The sequence below is a fragment of the Canis lupus genome, chromosome 12 (assembly GCF_048164855.1).
Source record: "Canis lupus baileyi chromosome 12, mCanLup2.hap1, whole genome shotgun sequence".
NCBI classification, from domain to species: Eukaryota; Metazoa; Chordata; class Mammalia; order Carnivora; family Canidae; genus Canis; species Canis lupus.
The window spans coordinates 15,362,560-15,381,170 of NC_132849.1; the positions used below are offsets into that span (position 1 = coordinate 15,362,560).

General features: G+C 45.0%; 1 protein-coding gene across 1 annotated transcript; it reads left to right on the top strand.

Annotated features, from left to right (window-relative positions):
- Window positions 1–48: 48 nt before the first annotated feature.
- On the top strand, window positions 49–17,901 carry CCT7 (chaperonin containing TCP1 subunit 7). The gene is made up of 12 exons (XM_072769822.1): window positions 49–207; window positions 6,024–6,177; window positions 6,807–6,913; window positions 8,813–8,938; window positions 9,923–9,975; window positions 10,330–10,501; window positions 13,571–13,735; window positions 14,530–14,718; window positions 15,348–15,445; window positions 15,827–15,959; window positions 16,431–16,637; window positions 17,511–17,901. The coding sequence occupies exons 1-12, from the start codon at window positions 202–204 to the stop codon at window positions 17,730–17,732; spliced, it is 1,632 nt and encodes a 543-aa protein (XP_072625923.1). The 5' UTR covers window positions 49–201; the 3' UTR covers window positions 17,733–17,901.
- Window positions 17,902–18,611: the final 710 nt, after the last annotated feature.

Below are 18,611 nucleotides of genomic sequence, written 5' to 3' on the forward strand. Positions count from 1 at the left end.
CTCCAGCTTTGGCCCTTCTAGCCGTACCGACTCTGTGGTAGCAAACCATAGAGTGGCGGAAGTGGCCCGGCCCCTTCCTCTCCCGAGCCAACGGCCGGGCGAAGCTTCTGGGGACTTCTCTGTCGCGGGGGATTGTGGGGTTGCCAGGCCGCCCGGACGCGGAGACTGGAGGAGTAGCGGGCCACCGAATAAGCCTCCAAAATGATGGTGAGTGGCGTTTCGCACATCGGCCGCCATCCGCTGCCATCCGGTCCGTGGGTGACGCCGCCCGGCCCGAGTCGGTCCGGTAGGGCCCTCCGCTCCCTGCTTATTGTGTCTTTACCCGGATCCCGTGTCTACCGGTGACCCCGGCCCGCCGCGGCCCGGCTCGGCCCCAGCACGGAACAGGGGCCCTGGGCGAGGGCTTTGTGGGGCTGGAGGGAAGGCTGTGGTCTGGCCGGCTGGGGACTACAAGTCCCAGGCTGCTTCGGGGCCGCGAGCCCGCCTAGGGGACCCGGTTTGGGGAGCCCCCCCACAATCGTAACCTATGTTAAACGAGTGCAACTTGAGTGTGCATGCATATGCGGTCGGCGGGCCGACTTGGAAGCCCTGGTGCCTTGAGAAATGTGGGGTGTAAAAACATGTGCTTCTAGAACGGGCGGAGGCAGCACGGGGACCTTAAATTGAGCTGAGCCTAAGGGTTCAACTAGGGTTGCTCGCCGGTTCCCCGGCCCGCCTGCTGCTGAATCAGTGGAAACAGACTTGGCTTGTACTTGAGCACTCACTCGTTCATTCCTAAACAGGTCTTTAGTGCCTGCCGAATGTAGCGTAACGCTAGCTGATTGTTGGGGGGTGCAGCTCCTCCGCCGGGAGAACGGACAGGGCACAAGGTGGACACTACATCATAGGTGGGAGGACCCGGGCTCTGACTCCGACTCTGTCTGCCCCTCCGGTTTGGCATCAGACCAGGCTTTCCGAGTTGGCCATTAACTCGGTGTCGTTTTCTTGAATGACGGGTGTTGATGAATCCCAGAGGCCCCCTGTAGCCGTACCCGCTTCCACATCTTCCCTTTCTGCCATCTCAGCTGTAGATACCTTCCTTGGATCCCAAGCCTCCTGCTGTCTCTCGTGTTACTGTTGAGCGAGGCCAGCTTTTAGGGAGGTGTTTGAGGCAAGACCCTAAGATACTGCTCCCTGTGGTACACTTGGCCTTTCGTTCATTCATTTTGGTCTGCCCATCAGAGGAAGTCCTCTGTCCTCTTCTGGCCTGCTGCCGCTGCTTCCTGTCCTGGTAGATGTCACACTGATGCCTGTGAGATGTTGATTCTGTTACCAAATGCCGCGTGAATCCAATTGTACCCATGATGGAAGGAACCTAGGATTTATCTGTACTCTTTCTCTCTCCGTAGCTCTTAGTACTGTCTTTTTTCAGTTCCTCTTCCAGCATTACCTATTCTCGAGGTCGCCCTCATCTTCCATGTAGAGGCAGCAGAGCCCTCGAGAATAAGAGCTATGGAGCCACACTGAATGCCTAGGTTTGTAACTAAGCTGGGTCACCTACTAGGTGTGTGACTTTGAGCATGTTACTAAATTTCTGGCCCTCCGTGTATTCAGGAGATTCATTGAGCTGATACATAGAAAGTGTCCAGCAAATGTTAGCTATTCTACTAGGTGGTGATTTGCTTCCCTTCCTCTCTGTAATCTGTCCTGCTGACAAGGCCGCCGTAAGAGTTTTGGTAGAACTGAGTATCACAACCGAGGCTCTTCTGTCTAGTGATGAAACTCTTCCCTGAGGGGCTCCACCACAGTTGGGTTTTTCTTTAACTGACCCCTGCTCAGTTTCCTTGCTATATTGGTTATTTATATTTCTCCTTTTGGAATGTGAAACTTCTATCAAGAATCCTCCTTGCTGTCATGCCCCTAGTATTCTAGAAGGCTTCTGTGATTGGAAGAGAGGTAGAAGGCACCTGTGGCTCAGTCAGAAGAGCATGCCACACTTAATCTTGGGTTGGGGGTTTAAGCCCCACGTTGAGGATAGAGAATACTTAAATAAAACCTAAAAAAGAAAAAAAGGAAGAGAGGTAAAAGGGTTCCTTGAGGAACCTCAATCTTGTGACTTTTGGTACACTTGTATAGAACGTATATGGCCTTGCCTTTGTGGTATTGTGCTGCACTATACGCCTTGGCATATGAACACCTGTTGTTTTACAGAACATCAAGCTTAATAATACTTAAATATTTTGAGGATGAAGGTTAAGATCATTAAGCTGAAATTCCAGAGCCTACCATGATATCCTTGGCAGATTACTGGTTCCACTATTGTTTCTTTACTTGAATAAGAATGAATGAGGTTGAAAAGTAACAGAAAAGAAGCTGGACTTTCCATAGCAGTGCATTATTAGCTCCCCAAGGGCATGCCCGACACGGGGCTCAATTCCAGGACCCTGAGATCATGACCTGAGCTGAAGGTAGATGCTCAACCAGGTCAACCACTCAGGTGCCCCTTGTGTACAACTGTTAGAACACCTGCCATCTAGATTTGGCCTCATATGAAGCAATATACATCAGCTTTTGGTGCTGAAAATTCAACTTTATATATACTTGTGTTTGATGCAAGCCATGAATTAAGATAGCACTAGCTTCTAATTTTTGGAAAAGCAGTGGCAGTATGCTGACACTAAATCAATGGAGAAATCTTAAGTACAAAGCAAGTATGGCTCAGAAGCAGCTAACCACATAGTCCCCACATTCCCTATGCTTTGTAGGCCTTATATAAATGGCAGGCTGGGTAGAGGAGAGATCTAAGGGAAGGGAAAGGATTGAGCTGAGCTGGATTGAGCCAAGCCAGGTCAAACAGGATGAATCCCATGTCGGGCTCTCTGCTCATGGGGAGCCTGCTTCTATTTCTTACTCTCCCTCTGTTCTCTCTCTCTCTCTCTCTCTCTCTCTCATATATCTTAAAAAAAAAAAGTTGTACACAAAAGGAAGCAGAGGACATTATGGGATCCTTTGTTCAGGGTGCTCCTAATAGCTGCTTTGAAAAAACATCTTGGAAGAATCGGGGCTTTGATGAGTTGTTGGCCTAGTGGTAAGAAAGTGCATTTAAAAAATTTTTTAATATCTTTATATATATAATCATTATAATTAAGTAAACTTTGCAGCCAACATAGGGCTCAAACTTATGACCTGGAGATCTAGAGACATCTGCTCTACCGACTAAGCCAGTGAGGTGCCCCAGGAAAGTGGTTTTGGTAGGAAGTGCCAGAATAAGGGTGCCTGGGAGGCTCAGCTGGGCATCTGACTCTTGGTTTCAGCTCAGGTCATGATCTCAGGGTCTTGAGATCTAGCCCCACTCAGTACTGAGTCTCTTGTCCCTCCTCTGCGCCCTGCCCCCATGTGTGTATGTACACACACATACTCACAAACAAGTAAGAAATATTTTAAAAAGTGCAAGGGTAGCTCTTGTAAATAGAGGTACGATTTGGAGGTGGAGGTAAGAAAAAGTCTTCACAAGCATTATTATTATTATTTTTAAAGATTTTATTTATTCATGAGAGACGCAGAGAGAGGGGAGGGCAGAGACACAGGCAGAGGGAGAAGCAGGCTCCACGCAGGGAGCCTGACGCGGGACTCAATCCCGGGTCCCCAGGATCACACCCTGCGCTGCAGGCGGCGCTAAACCGCTGTGCCACAGGGGCTGCCCCTTCACAAGCATTAAGTTATCCTGTTGGAGAAGTGAAAATTTGTGGAAGACAATCAGAAGAGTTTGAGATCCAAGTCAGTTTTTGATTTGAAGTGTAAGACTATCCAGGATGAGGATGAACTGAAGAAGCTTGGAGGCTGCCGTTATTTAGTAGGACAGGGTGAGGGTGGAGCCTTTGGAAGGGACACCTTTTTCCTTAGAGGAAATTTAAGAGGCCTGAGAGAATGCTGGGAGTATAAAGAAGCCATTTCTTGTTGCCAGACCTGGGACACTTCTGTGAAAGGGAAGGAATTTTCCCTTCACCTTGTGCTTGGCCCCAGATTTAGGGGTGTATCTGACAGCTATTCTTTAAAAAAAAAAAAAAAAAAAAAAAAAGGTAATGATATATGTTCATTGGGAAAAAATTGAAACACAAAAGAAAATATACAATACAAAGAACCCTCTTTACTCCCACCCTCATACTCATTAGAGTGTGTTGTGCATCTTTCCAGCCCCCTTCTATGTATTTACATATATTATCTTGCCTCCTACTTTTTCTCTTTTTGTGTTTTATGTAGATAAAATGTAAATCAAAACATGCCATTCCTCTGCTAAAAGTTTTTCCAGAGCTTCTTTTTGTAGGAATAAAATCTAAATTCCTTAGCATGGTCTGCAGTTGAGTATGTGATCTGGTTCTGGCATGCCTCTTCAGCCCTATCCCAGTCTTCCTCCTGCCTACTACCCTCCAGCTGGACTGGCCAAAGGAGTTGGACTTTTTCAGGAATTGCCCAGTGAATATGGAGTCAACCTCATGGGTCACTTGACTTTCTTTGTGTTAATCCCTGACTCCTTATTGTTGAGTTGAGATATTCCTTGTGCTTTCCCATGGCTTTTCTGCTCAGACACCTGAAGTACCTATAGAGGTGGACATGGGCAGTGGCTTTCAAACTTCATATTGCAATCCATGGTAAAAAAATAAATTTAAGTCATTGCCTAACATACAGAATTCAGTCACAAGCACAGGAAGACTGAGTCTGGTTTATGAGCTCATCCGTGAAGACACAGGTTTTGATACAAACTCGGTTTGCTAGGATGAGGAATTACTGTCTGTGCTGATGGTCACTGAAGTAAAGGTCTATTAAGCAAGCCTTTAAACTGTCTTCCCAGAGTTTCTAAGGCAGGTCTGCAAATAAAACTCTATAGGAATAGTGGCTGTTCTCAAGGCTAGCATGCAAAATAGAGAAAAATTTCTGTTGGGACATTTGATTGGAGATTAGTCACTGGGAATCTGTAGAACCTGCATGAGAGATGGACACACTAGTAGTTTCACTGAGTTAGATTTGTTGTCATTTTGTGAAACAGACAGACATGCTATTTGTTTCTCTGCCTGGTTCCTTCCCTATACTTCAGCTAAGCATGTTTTGGTAAAACTGCTTGCCTGGGCATCTCCAGGACACCACCTGAAGATGCAGGCACCTCATGTTTTGCATCAGTGCCCCATCAACTTCTCTAGGATTAAGCTGTAATGCAGATAAATGGTTGTTTTGCTGGAGGGTGAACACTGAGCTGCTTCCTCTTGTGCTGTGACCTAATTCTTCAAGACAGGGAATGGTGTCAGAAGTTGAAAAGGCAAAAAAAAAAAAAAAAAAAAAGAGAAGTTGAAAAGGCTGTGCTTATTCCACTGAGCACTGGAGAACATAGTATTTGATCTGTTTTTTTTTTTTTTTAAGACTAAATTATGCTTCTCATACCATTTTCTAGCACACCTGTAGGATATGCTATAGTCTTAGCAGTATCCCTGGATGTAGGAGCTAGTTAAGGAGTCAGTGTGGTGGATAGTGGGAATAATGGTTTTAAAAAGCCTCCAGAGAGCAGCCCTGGTGGCACAGCGTTTTAGCGCCACCTGCAGCCCAGGGCGTGATCCTGGAGACCCTAGATTGAGTCCCACGTCAGGCTCCCTGCATGGAGCCTGCTTCTCCCTCTGCCTGTGTCTCTGCCCCTCTCTCTCTCTCTCTCCCCCTGAATAAATAAATAAAATCTTAAAAAAAAAAAAAAAAAAGCCTCCAGAGGGGCACCTGGGTGACTCAGTCCATTAAGTACTTGACTCTTGATTTCAGGTCATGATCTCAGGGTCATGAGATCAAGCCTGGTATCAGGCTCTGAGTTCAGCAGGGAGTCTGCTTCTCTCCCTCTGCTCCCCTTCCTTTGCATGTGTGTGTGTGCAAGTGTGCTCTCAATTCTTTAAAAGTCCTCCATATATTTGTTATGGGAGAGATGGAAACATTTATCCTTTATGCTCCCTCCTTGTATTTCATTGTAATAGATGATTATTAAAACCAGTCCATTGTTCTTTCTTCTCTAGCCCACACCAGTTATCCTGTTAAAAGAGGGGACCGATAGCTCCCAGGGCATCCCCCAGCTTGTAAGTAACATCAGTGCCTGCCAAGTGATTGCGGAGGCTGTAAGAACCACCCTAGGCCCTCGTGGCATGGACAAGCTGATTGTAGATGGCCGAGGTAAGTGTGCAGGGTTCCTCAGGCTGGGGTGCAGGAGAGGAGACTCCTGGAGAATGTTTTGGGTTAGCAGAGGTTAGCATCAGAAATGCTGCTACTTTTAACATCTCAGAGGGATTGGTCTCTATGAAATGATTCCATTTCAATAAATTGTCCTGAATGCTGACCCTATGGGAATGTATGGGAGACATTGGGCTCAGGAGCCTGTTTCCTTGTAGAGAGAGACAGACTGGAAACATGAAAGGGGACTATCTGAGTTGTTTGTGATTGTTCCTATTGTATCATGTTACCAAGACAGAATTCTCCCTCCTGTTTTAGTGTATTAGCTGACGTGTGAGATCGGGTATCAACTATGTCAAGAATATCTAAACAGTTTCTCATTTTCATTTAAAGTAATATTTTCTACATCCAGTTTGAAGTGTGCTAAATGCTGTTCAGAGAAAATCAGGTGCTCATGGTCTTCAGAAGCTTGTGATTTTAAGTGGCCCTTTGTGCACAGAGCTAAGTCTATAAAAAATCAGTTCATTTATGCCATGATCTCCTCTGCCCCATACCAGTAAAGAGTACGCGGGCTCCGAGTCCAACTGGGAAAAGGGTCTTTAAATTTTTACTTTGTGTTTGTTCCTTTTAAGGCAAAGCAACAATTTCTAATGATGGGGCCACAATTCTGAAACTCCTTGATGTTGTCCATCCAGCAGCAAAGACTCTAGTGGACATTGCTAAATCCCAAGACGCTGAGGTGGGAAAATCAAGCATGTGTTTAAATAAACTTTGAAATACATGTCTGCTTGCTCCTTTGCTTTTCTTTTAAAATTTTTTTGACTTTATATCTGAAATTATGATTTCACAAGTAATACATGCTTGTAAAATATTTAGATGGAATTAAGAATCTTTTAAAATTCATACTGTTTCATTGCATGTAGCTGAAATCTTAGGACTACGCTTATGTGCTGGCATTCATATCAGTGACCTGGTACATAATTTAATCTCTAATGTGTCACCTTATAAGATGGAGCTGGAAACTGTTTCCAGTTTACCTGTTTTTTATTGTGGGTTTATTTTTTAATTTAAATTCAATTTGCCGATATACAGTATAACACCCAGTGCTCATCTCATCATGGGTTTTTTTTTAATGATAAAATATAGATAATATGAAATGTACCACTTTAGCCATTTTTTTTTTTCACTTTAGCCATTTTTAAGTGTATAATATGATGGCATTAATTAGTCTGTCTTAAAACATTTCTAACACTGAAATCTTGATAATAAATATTGAGAGAAAAGGTTTACATTATAGAGTATTACAGGTATATTTTGAAGTTTTATAAAAGGTTTATTGGGACCCAGTAGCCTATAAAAACAGTATGGCTTATATAAAATTAAAGTGAAAATAGTCTGGATTTGGCCTGTTACTATCTTTATTAAGGGACTAATTAATACCTTTCTGGCCAGGAATTTGGCAGCTTAAACCCTTTACCACAGCAACACTTTTTCCCCCTTGAAAATCCCTCACATTTAACAATGGACATAATTGAATTGAAGGTAAATTTCTGCGAAATCAGAGGTGAACTGGTTTTAGCTCTTTCTCTCTCATTAAAAATAGGCTTTAGATCCTATTGTAGAAAATGACTATGTTAGACATTTAGCAGACTAGCGATCTGCCTGTTCCAACCAGTGTTCAAAGTGTAAAGGACTTTGGCTGGTCCTAGAGGGTTGTTTTATTTATTTTTAAAATTCTACTTCTGTTTTGTTTTTTGTTTTTTTTTTAAGATTTTATTTATTTATTCATGAGAGACACAGGGAGAGAGAGGCAGAGACATAGGCAGAAGGAGAAGCAGGTTCCATGCAGGGAGCCCAATGTGGGACTCAATCCTGGGTCTCTAGGATCACACCCTGGGCCAAAGGCAGGCGCTAAACCGCTGAGCCACCCAGGGATCCCCTAGAGGATTGTTTTAATGGGATTTGGCTGGAAATTATCTTTTTGTAAACTCCTATAGTACTTTGTGCTTCTTTTAAAGAATATTTTCTGATGTTTCCTACTACTGTGGTTACTTATGACACATAAGTATTATAAGTATGACTGGGAGTGTCTTGTTGTTCATCAAGCCCATATATGTAATAAGTTCTTGGTTAATCTGCTTGTGTAATTTCATATCCTGAGGAACTGGTTGTCCAAATCAGCCCTCTTTGGAGAATGGGCATGGCTGGTGAATTAATTTTGTAGCCCAGAGCCATTTGATGGAATGGATACCTAACTACTGTTATCACCTTCCTTGTACTTATTGCCATCACCTGTGCTTCCAGAAAAAACATTTCACACCCATTTAAACAGTCCCCACTTTAAATGGGTAGGTTGCCTAAAAATGGAGTTTCAGGCTTTATCTCTAACCGTGAGAGAATATGGGGGCACCTGGGTGGCTCAGTTAAGTGTCTGCCATTAGCTCAGGTCATGATCCCAGGGTCCTAAGATTGAGCCCCATGTCCAGCTCCCTGCTCAGTGAAGACCTGCTTCTCCCTCTCCCTGTCGCTCTCCCTGCTTGTGCATGTGTGCTCCTCTCTCTGTCACATAAATAAAATCTTTAAAAGAAAAAGAATAATAAACATGAGAAAATGTGAATTTCTTACTATCTTCTTCCAGGTCGGTGATGGTACCACCTCAGTGACCCTGCTGGCTGCAGAGTTTCTGAAGCAGGTGAAACCCTATGTGGAAGAAGGTTTGCACCCACAGATCATCATCCGAGCTTTCCGCACTGCCACCCAGTTGGTATGGGAATAACTGGCTGCCCTGGCCTTTGCCTGGGTACCTTCATGTTTTCCTTAGAATAATACCTTTAGTGGGGTGTAAAGAGACTGGTAACTGGGTTCCTTGGACATTTTCTGAATTTTCCCTACTAATCTCAGTTCTAACATTCAGTAGCTATTTGACTAGCTAATCTCTTTAAGCCTCAGGTTTCCTGGTGGATCAGTAAGTGAGAGTGGGGTTTTTTAGTTTGTTTTTTATCAAGTTCCTCATGACACACGTCTTGGGACCTTGTTCTTATTAACCTTTGACCTTCATTCTGTGATCTTCGGCCAATCACTCCAGGCTTTACTTTCTTCCTTTACTCTCTGTTTCAGGGGTGCTTGGTGTCTCAGTCAAGTTATTTCAACTCAGGTCATGATCTCAGGATCATGGGATCAAGCACTAGATCAGGTTCTGCTCTTTGTGGGGAGTTGGCTTGAGATTCTCTGCTCTCCCTCCACCCCCCAAAAAAATTATTTACTATCTGTGTTTCAGGGTGGTCACATTAAAACAAGATCATATATGAGAAGTACTTTTGAAAAGATACTAAGTTTAAAATACAGATATATTGCATAACACATCTAATTAACCTATAAGGTACTAGAAATCGTCACGGATATCTTTCATAAGCCAGAAGGTTTGACACAATCTAGCATCCTAGCTTGTTTCTACTTATTTGTTTTAGTGTGTTCCTTGCATATTCAGAGTTAAATCCTGGAAATACCCTGATGATTCTTCAGAACTATATCTATACTGGACCTATACCTGTTTGTCATGGGGAGTTTTCTAAACTGTAGAGATTTGTGTTTCCAGGCAGCTACAAGACTTGGAAATATTGTTTGAGCTACAAAGTGGGACTGTTTAAGATTTGGGAGTAAACAGATTGGAGAGTGGCAAGAGAGACTGGGACCACCTCTCCATTTTGCCCTTGGCACCAGAGACTCATTCGGCTTCTGTTGTTGGCAGGCAGTTAACAAGATCAAAGAGATCGCTGTGACCGTGAAGAAGGAAGATAAAGTGTAAGTTTCTGGTGGGCTTTGTCAGAACCTTGACTTTCCGTGGCCAAATTGGATGTAGAAGTGTATTGCCACCCGGTATGGGCCTGGGGCTATTTGGCTTTTGATAGACCCTTGGCTGTGCCCCAGCTCACACAGCACAAAAGAGGCTATCCACTGTAGTTTTAAAGCTGTCACACATGAGGTCTCTGATTGCAATCACCATCTGCCAGTAATAATCTGTCCTAAAGATATAGCAGATGAAGTTGGTGTGGTCTGAGTTTAAGGACTAGAACAGAGACCCACTCCACATTGTAGTAGACTCAACACGAGGGGGTTTCCAGGCCTGACACAGCTCCCACCATCGTTGTGTCCCAGGGAACAGAGGAAGCTGCTGGAGAAGTGTGCCATGACCGCCCTGAGCTCTAAGCTGATTTCCCAGCAGAAAGCCTTCTTCGCTAAGATGGTGGTGGATGCAGTGATAATGCTCGATGAGTTGTTGCAGCTTAAAATGATTGGAATCAAGAAGGTGCAAGGTGGTGCTCTAGAGGTAAGCCTGTTACAGCCTCCCTAGGAGGCTCTTACTCTCACATGGACTCTTCAGACAAGTTGGTACACGAGGTGAACACATATTACAGGTGTTGTGAGAATGCATCTTGGGCTAGAAGTCGACTTGAGTTGTATTCCCCCACTCTGTCCCTATAGCCTGTGACTGTAGATATATTTTGTAATATCTTTGGACCTGTATTTACTTTTCAGCAGAAATCATAAACTCAGTGATTTTTAGAATCTCAGTGTGATGTGGGAGGGGATAGCACCAGATCCATCTCATAATTACCTGTGACCCTCTCAGTTAATAAATCTGAGAACTTCTTAGTCCATTCTTTTCCAAGTGACACGCCCAAGCTCTCCCTTTTGCATCTGTAAGCACATATGTAAATAGTGCTCTTCTAAACACAAGTATTCATTTATAATACATAATGTTGTAACTTGCTTTTGTCCATTTAACCACGTATTTTAGAATTTGATCTATATCAGTACATGGGGCTTTTAATCCAGTTCTGCACGATAGAGCTTTCTGTGATGGTAGGACTGTTACATGTCTGTGTTGTCCATTTTATGGTAGCTGTTAGCCATGTGTAGCTACCACAGCACATTAAATGTAGTTAGTACAACTAAGGAACCAAGTTTTTAATTTAATTTTTATTTATTTAAATTAAAGTAGCAACATGCGGTTCATGGCTACTGCATTGCCTAGCATAACTAACTTGTTCTTTTTTTAACACAGTGGTATCTAGAAGCATCTTTTGATGTTGGCATCTCCATGCCACTTTGGTCCTTCTCCCCTCTGACCTGCCCTACTTCTTTACTCAATCGTGGTGACCCAACCTGAGGTGATTTGGATAGGACAAGACCTGCTTGAAATATTAAAGCCTGGCCCAGCCCTTCACTTTTTGTTCTTTGACTTTTATCTTTCCAGATTATATTCCCACTCTGTGCTCCTTCCTCCCCTTCCTCCTGTCATGGCACCTGTCAGTAAACCGAGGTTCTCTTTTCTCTAATAAAGCTGTGAGGAATCTGTAGGGCATCTGAGCAACCCCCCTATCTTTGGTCCCCGTACCCCTCCTTTCTCAGCCCATCCATCATGGCTTACTAACTTTGTTTTTACCACTGCTTTGGTAGCAGTAGTCATCTCCTGGGCCTTCCTGTTTCCCCAGACTCTTGAGATTAGATTGGCATTCACTCAACTAGGGAGCAAAAGTGATCGTTTTGTGTGGTCAGAAAGCCAGGGGCTCCGACCCAGTTCTTAGGCTGTCCAACATTCCTTAAGCTCATATAAAACCTTTAACACAAAACCTGACTCACAGAATTCAGTAAATGGTGGTAGTGGTTATTGACTTATTCTCAGGATTAATGGAGAACTTCCTGATCTGTATCTTTAGTCCTTACCTCCCCCTTGAACCTCAGGCTCCTGTATCTGCTACTGAATTCATCATCCAGTCCTCCAAACCTGTAGCACTTTCTGTGTTCTTTGATATGGTTGGTATCATCACCATTGACTTAGTCCCTCACGCCAGAAATGCAGGGTCATCTTTAAAAATCTTTACAACTTCTCACAACCCATCAATTACCATTCTCTCATTTTGCCCACCAATTTACTATTTACTTCTTTTTTTTTTTTTTTTTTTAATTTATGATAGTCACAGAGAGAGAGAGAGAGAGAGAGAGGCAGAGACATAGGCAGAGGGAGAAGCAGGCTCCATGCACCGGAAGCCCAACGTGGGATTTGATCCCGGGTCTCCAGGATCGCGCCCTGGGCCAAAAGCAGGTGCTAAACCGCTGCGCCACCCAGGGATCCCTACTATTTACTTCTTAAAGCTATCTCTTTTACTTATTCTCAAGACCACTGTCCTGGCCGTGGTCACCCTTCCTCCAGTCTTGCATCCCCTTAATCAGCTCTATTTTCTGTTGTAAGGTGAGCTTCCACAGTTTACTACCCCGTGTATAAAGCCTTTGGGGGTTCCACATTGCATACAGGATAAGAGGCAGGCCTTAGCAGAGCCTATAATATCCTCCTAAACTGGCCCCTGCCCTCTGCTTATATTCCTGCAACTATAAATGGCTTTGCATTCTCTGATACCAACACACTGCTTCTTCAGAACATCTTTTCCTTTTTCTCTTTGATAATTCTGCCTATCCATGTCGATGTAGCTCAGGCATTGCCCCCTTTAGGATGCTGTGGATTTGAGTAATGCACGAATGTGTTCACTGATAAAACTACCATATTCTAGATTAGGACTATAGATTAGCACTGGCAGAAAACATAGAGGTCACTGAGCTCAATATACACTTTTTTTTTCAAGTGGAAATGACTTGATCATTTGCTAAGAAAGAGATCTGAGATTTGAAATGCTGAAGTCAGTCCCAGGTACAATGTGCTTACTACTCCCTGGTATTAAATCCAACCCATGGGGAGCTCATGTTCTGAGGGACTGACATGGAGGAAGCCACAATTGTATCTAGAGAACTGTACAAGGAATTTCTGACACTTAGGACCTCTGGCCTCATCTGGGAGGAAGAAGCACCTAGGCTACTGCACACAGGTAGAGTATGTGTGTGCATGTGCACAGGGCAGGTACAGGGGGGTATGTGGAGGTGTGTCCAATAGCTGCAGACTGGGGTTTGAGTTGGGATTGAAGGGGTGAGGCATCGGGACTATACCTTACTCACAAATGCCCGGCCCCTTGTCTAGTACCATAGGATATGTTCAGCATTATCCCTTGGCACCTGCTTTGGATGTCAGTCTTAGAGGATAGTGCAAACAGACCTTTACTGTGCTGAGTCTCTGCAAGCTGAATGATTGGTTTTCTTCATACTGAAGGGACACCCAAAATCTGTTTTGTATTTTCCCCAGATTTTATGAAAATGAAAAGGCTTTGTTTTAACAGTGAAATAAAGACATGGTTAATTCCATCAGGTTCAGGGGAATGGACACACATTAGTGTAGCATACCTGATTTCATTTCAAGCCAATACTGAACTGTTTACTGTTTTTTTGTTTTTTTGTGTTGTGTTTTTTATGTTGTGTTTTTTTTTTTTTTTTTTTTTTTTTTTGACAGGAGTCCCAGCTGGTAGCTGGCGTTGCATTCAAGAAGACTTTCTCTTATGCTGGGTTTGAAATGCAACCCAAAAAGTACAACAATCCAATGATTGCCCTTTTAAATGTTGAGCTTGAGCTGAAAGCTGAGAAAGATAATGCTGAAATCAGAGTCCACACGGTGGAGGTAGGCCCCACCAGCTGGCAGTTGCATGGAAACCGCTTTCTGGGCCAATGTCTTGGGTCTTTGTGGCCATCTTGGGACCAGCTCTGTTTCTCAGTCTCCTTAAGAACCCACTTCTGGCCCCTGAATATATTGCTGTCCAAATACCAGGCCCCACTTCTTTTCTCAGTGAAAAGTTGGTGACCTAGACCTGAGGAGGTTTGAATAAAGAAGACCTGCTGAAGTATTATCCTCTCGCCCCAGGAAGGGCTGGCAGGGGCCCTCCTCCTTTACATCGAGCCCAGTATTTTGAGTCTTCTCACTTGAGCAGATGAAAGGTCTCCTCCTGTACCTGGTTCTACACTGTAGGGACAGGTGTACTCCCATCACTGATTATACCAAGGCTGTATCTGGAAGTAGCAGTGCCACCCAACCATAAGCAGGTGATATTGGGTAATGTGTCCCCAACACAGAATGGCCTCTGGGGGAAGAGGTCTTGTCATTGGGAACTCCATGGGTCTAGCTTCTCAGAGGAATCTAGAACACTCAGGCTAAACTATTTCTCACACCTTGCATGTCAGCTCTGGAGTAACTCCTAGTCCTGGGGTTACTTTCTGCTTTTGTGTTTGAAAGCTTTAAGTGGTTGCTAAGTTACTGTATAGGGTCCTTGTTTAGTTGGACTGAGGAGAGGCTATTCTGTTGACACTTGTTAATTCCCAGATAAATCAGCATATTTTATTTTAAGGGGTATATCTTAGCCTACCATGTTTCCTAATCTTCCCCCAAAAGCATCCTCTTCTTTTTCTGGGTCTTTTCAGGATTATCAGGCAATTGTTGATGCTGAGTGGAACATTCTCTATGACAAGTTAGAGAGGATCCATCATTCTGGAGCCAAAGTCGTCTTATCCAAACTCCCCATTGGGGATGTGGCCACCCAGTACTTTGCCGACAGGGACATGTTCTGTGCTGGCCGGGTGCCGGAGGAGGATCTGAAGAGGACAATGATGGTAACCAAATATTCCCATGCTGCTCCTTAGTGTTTGTGGCCTTGAGGGGTTTTCATTTACTCCTGGTGTACTAGAGTGCAGTAAGGTGGACGTGTGACCCTAGGCTTGTCTTCAGTTTTTTTTGTTTGTTTGTTTGTTTGTTTTTTCTTTGAAGTATTCCAGTCACCATGTTCATGTGCTCTGCACAGGCAATACTCAAGTCAGGAAATCTGATTTGTGAGAGCACCTAGTAGTAATGCTATGATAAACTCAAGTTTTGGTGTTTTCAGCCAAGTTTACTCCTTTTCTTTTTGAGCATCTCACCAAAGACATGTTGGGTCTAAAGCACCTATCTTAACTAGTTGTTGGGCTCAGGACAAACTAGGTGGGGGAGTGGGTACTGGTGAAGTAAAGTGTCCCCATCTTCTTTGAACTAGGCCTGCTTGCCTGTCACATGTTTTTGTTCTGTTTTATTTTCTCCTCTTCCAGGAGGGTAAGGGTGAGAGTGGGTTATCCAGTGGGACTCTCCTGGGGCACTGTAGCAGAGTTTAGCATGGGAATTAGCTTTTGAGACTGGGTGGCGGGAAATTGTCTTTGGGCTTCATGTGAGCCTTTACTGCCAGGTGATCTTACCTTCTTGCACCTTTCAGGCCTGCGGAGGCTCCATCCAAACCAGTGTGAATGCTCTGTCAGCTGATGTGCTAGGCCGCTGCCAGGTCTTTGAAGAGACGCAGATTGGAGGCGAGAGGTGAGCCATGGCCCTGGGCTGCCTGTTGGCTGAGTTCATAGGATCTGCCTGGGTCTGGTCTTCTCCCATCTTTTGGGTGTAGTATGCAGCACGTGCTACTCTTTTGGAGGTCTCACCTTTCGGGGCTTCAAGGACTCCAATATAAACTGTTCTGAGGGGGAAGAAGATCAAGTTGAAGCTAAAGTCTGACTCTACAATATTTTATGCCTCAGGGATACAGCCCCAACCCTGCTTCCCCAAGCAGGTCTCCAAGAGTGAGATTGAAAAACTTAGTGAGGAACAAAAGAGCAGCTGCTGAGTGTTGGGAGGAGGTGGTGAGGTCGCATGCAGCAGCTGGGCAGCAGAAAGAAGTTCACATGTATGATTTGATCATGGGTGCAGGTACAATTTCTTCACTGGCTGCCCCAAGGCCAAGACCTGCACTATCATCCTTCGTGGTGGTGCTGAGCAGTTTATGGAGGAGACAGAGCGGTCTCTGCATGACGCCATCATGATCGTCAGGAGGGCCATCAAGGTACTAGGCTGGGGTTTCCTGCCCACATAGCCCACTCTGCCTCCCCAGCTGATAAGACCCTGGATTTGTGTGCTGATTTCTTCCTTGTATAAGCTGTCCTTCCCTAGATGGCCTCTTGGCCCTGAGTTGCCTCACAAATCCTAGAGAAATAGCCTCAGTCTCTAAAAATAAGTCACATTGCCTTTAAGGCTATGATTTGTGAGCAACCAGTGAAGCTGCTATTGTCAGCCATTCCAGTGATTGTATCAATGCCCTCAAACTACCAAGTGACCTTAAAGATGGTCAGAAACCATACGTTCACCAGATCAAAGTTTGGATGGGCTAGATCTGGGCTTCCTGTGGTTTGGGATGGGAAGGAATGAGGCCCCCTTCTGTCCTAGAGGGCCTATTGACTGGCTGATCTAGCTCGGCTGTGGCTGGAGCTTGGATCAGGGGCCTGTTAGCATTGAAAGGTGGGTCTTGTCTCTGCAGAATGATTCAGTGGTAGCTGGTGGCGGGGCCATTGAGATGGAGCTTTCCAAGTATCTGCGGGATTACTCAAGGACCATTCCAGGAAAACAGCAGCTGTTGATCGGGGCATATGCCAAGGCCTTGGAAATTATCCCACGTCAGCTGTGTGACAATGCTGGCTTTGATGCCACAAACATCCTCAACAAGCTGCGGGCTCGGCATGCCCAGGTGGGTCCTTCTCCTTGGGGTCCAGGGACTGGGTGCATGGAGCTAAATTTTGAGTGTGTGATGGGCCCCAGTGACAGGGCTAGAACTAAACCCAGTACTAGCCAGCTGTGCCTCTGAGGGCAGAGAGAAAGCCGCAGTGCCAGGACTGGAGATTCCAGGGTTTATTTAGTGCTGGGAAGAATATGATGGCTCCTTGTGGTGCCATCAGAGGAATCAGGGGGACCATGCAGCCTCCTCCCTAGAGGCACACGCTGACCATGTGTAGTGGGCTTCCCAAGGTGGTGGTGAAGTGTGCCAGAGCCCTGCTGAAGAGTGGCCTGGCCACGGTCCTACCGCCTCTAAGTTGTGGTCTCTCTCAGAGTCTAATTTGTTCATTTGCTGTTTAACAAATATTTGTTTAGAAATATTTGTTAAGTACTCAGCACTGTGACAGCAGCATTTGGTGAGTGGCCTTGCTTCTGACTTGTGTGAGGGCTTGAAGCAAATCATTCACTTCTCCATTTCCTCATCTGAAATGGAGACTAATGAAAGCAGTAAGCTAAGGGATTAGAAAGTGTTCCTCCCGAGAAATAGACAGTCCTCAGGTGACCTGAGGCCAGAGCCTCCCAAAACACAGCATGTTGACTGGAAGAGGGCCCAGAGCTCTTGAGTGAACAGCATATCTAGGGTTTGAAGAGAGTGATTGCTAGGGGCACAGGCGAGATGTGTACATCCAGGTTCCTGGTGTGAGGCAGGCAGACACCATCCTCCTTGGAGAAATGCAGGCAAGTTCAGAGAGCGTGAGGTTTCCTAACACCCGGAGTCTTTGGAGGATAGGCAAGAAGCTATTTGAGAGCAATTCCCTCTCACATCCCCTTTTTCTGCTTTTTTTAGGGGGGCATGTGGTATGGAGTGGACGTCAACAATGAGGACATTGCTGACAACTTTGAGGCGTTTGTGTGGGAGCCAGCCATGGTGCGCATCAATGCCCTGACTGCAGCCTCTGAGGCCGCCTGCCTTATCGTGTCAGTGGATGAGACCATCAAAAACCCTCGCTCAACAGTAGACGCTCCCCCAGCTGCGGGCCGGGGACGGGGCCGGGGCCGCCCACACTGAGAGGCACCTTGTCCCTCAGAAGAGTGGCTGGCAGGCTGGCTGCAGGGTATGCTTACTCTGTCTTGGTTAATGGGTATTATGAGGAAGGGGTAGTAATTGGCCTGCTCAGCTCTCATTGGAGGTTATTTAAATAAACTTAAAGACTTAAATAAACTTAATAGACTTAAAATTCACTTGGCAAATTATTTGGGCTGGGAGTTTTACTTAGAAATGTCTTGACTCCAGGTCAGGATTTTACTTTTGTATGTGCTCACCCACAGATAGAAAAATGTTCTTCTTTTCTGTTGGGCTGAGTCCTGAACAGCCTCTGGTTGTTACAGCAGAGTGTGGGTCCACTCTGCTGGTGGGGAGCTCCACTTGAGGGGCCTCTATCCAGAAGATTCACTTTAGTGGTTTTCTTAGTCCCAGAAGTGGCTGGGAGCTGTGGAGTCCCTTCCTTTTCTTCTCATGTCATCTTGTTTAGCCCTGGCCTTGCCAGGCACTGCTCTCAGGGTTTGTCTGGTTTTGAGTAAATGTGTTACATTACCTTATTCGCTCCTTCTACCTCCATACTCTTTTGGCTCAGTCTTTGGTCTCTCTTAAGCAAGATCTCCTAGTTGAGGACTCTTGGAGGAATGTTCTAGAGGCCACATTCTCTTTAAATTCTGTAGTGATTCCTTACAAGTCCATTGAGGTGGCTGAAGGAGCACCCACCTGGTCTTCTTAGTTCAACCACTGATGGTCTTGGGAGTTCCTTTTGCTTTTTCCTGACCAGTGGAGGTTTGGAATGGCCAAAATGAAATGGAAATCAGGAGGGTCTGGCCACCTTGTTTATACTAGTCCCGAGAGCTGCCCTGTAGTTAGCTATAGTTTGTAATAGTTGAAGCTACAGATGAATAA

Bases quoted from the DNA above. Each gene is read 5' to 3' on its own strand.
- CCT7 (XM_072769822.1), top strand. The intron at 15,446-15,826 runs GTGAGCCATGGC...TCATGGGTGCAG, and splicing joins ACGCAGATTGGAGGCGAGAG to GTACAATTTCTTCACTGGCT. The intron at 15,960-16,430 runs GTACTAGGCTGG...TTGTCTCTGCAG, and splicing joins TCGTCAGGAGGGCCATCAAG to AATGATTCAGTGGTAGCTGG.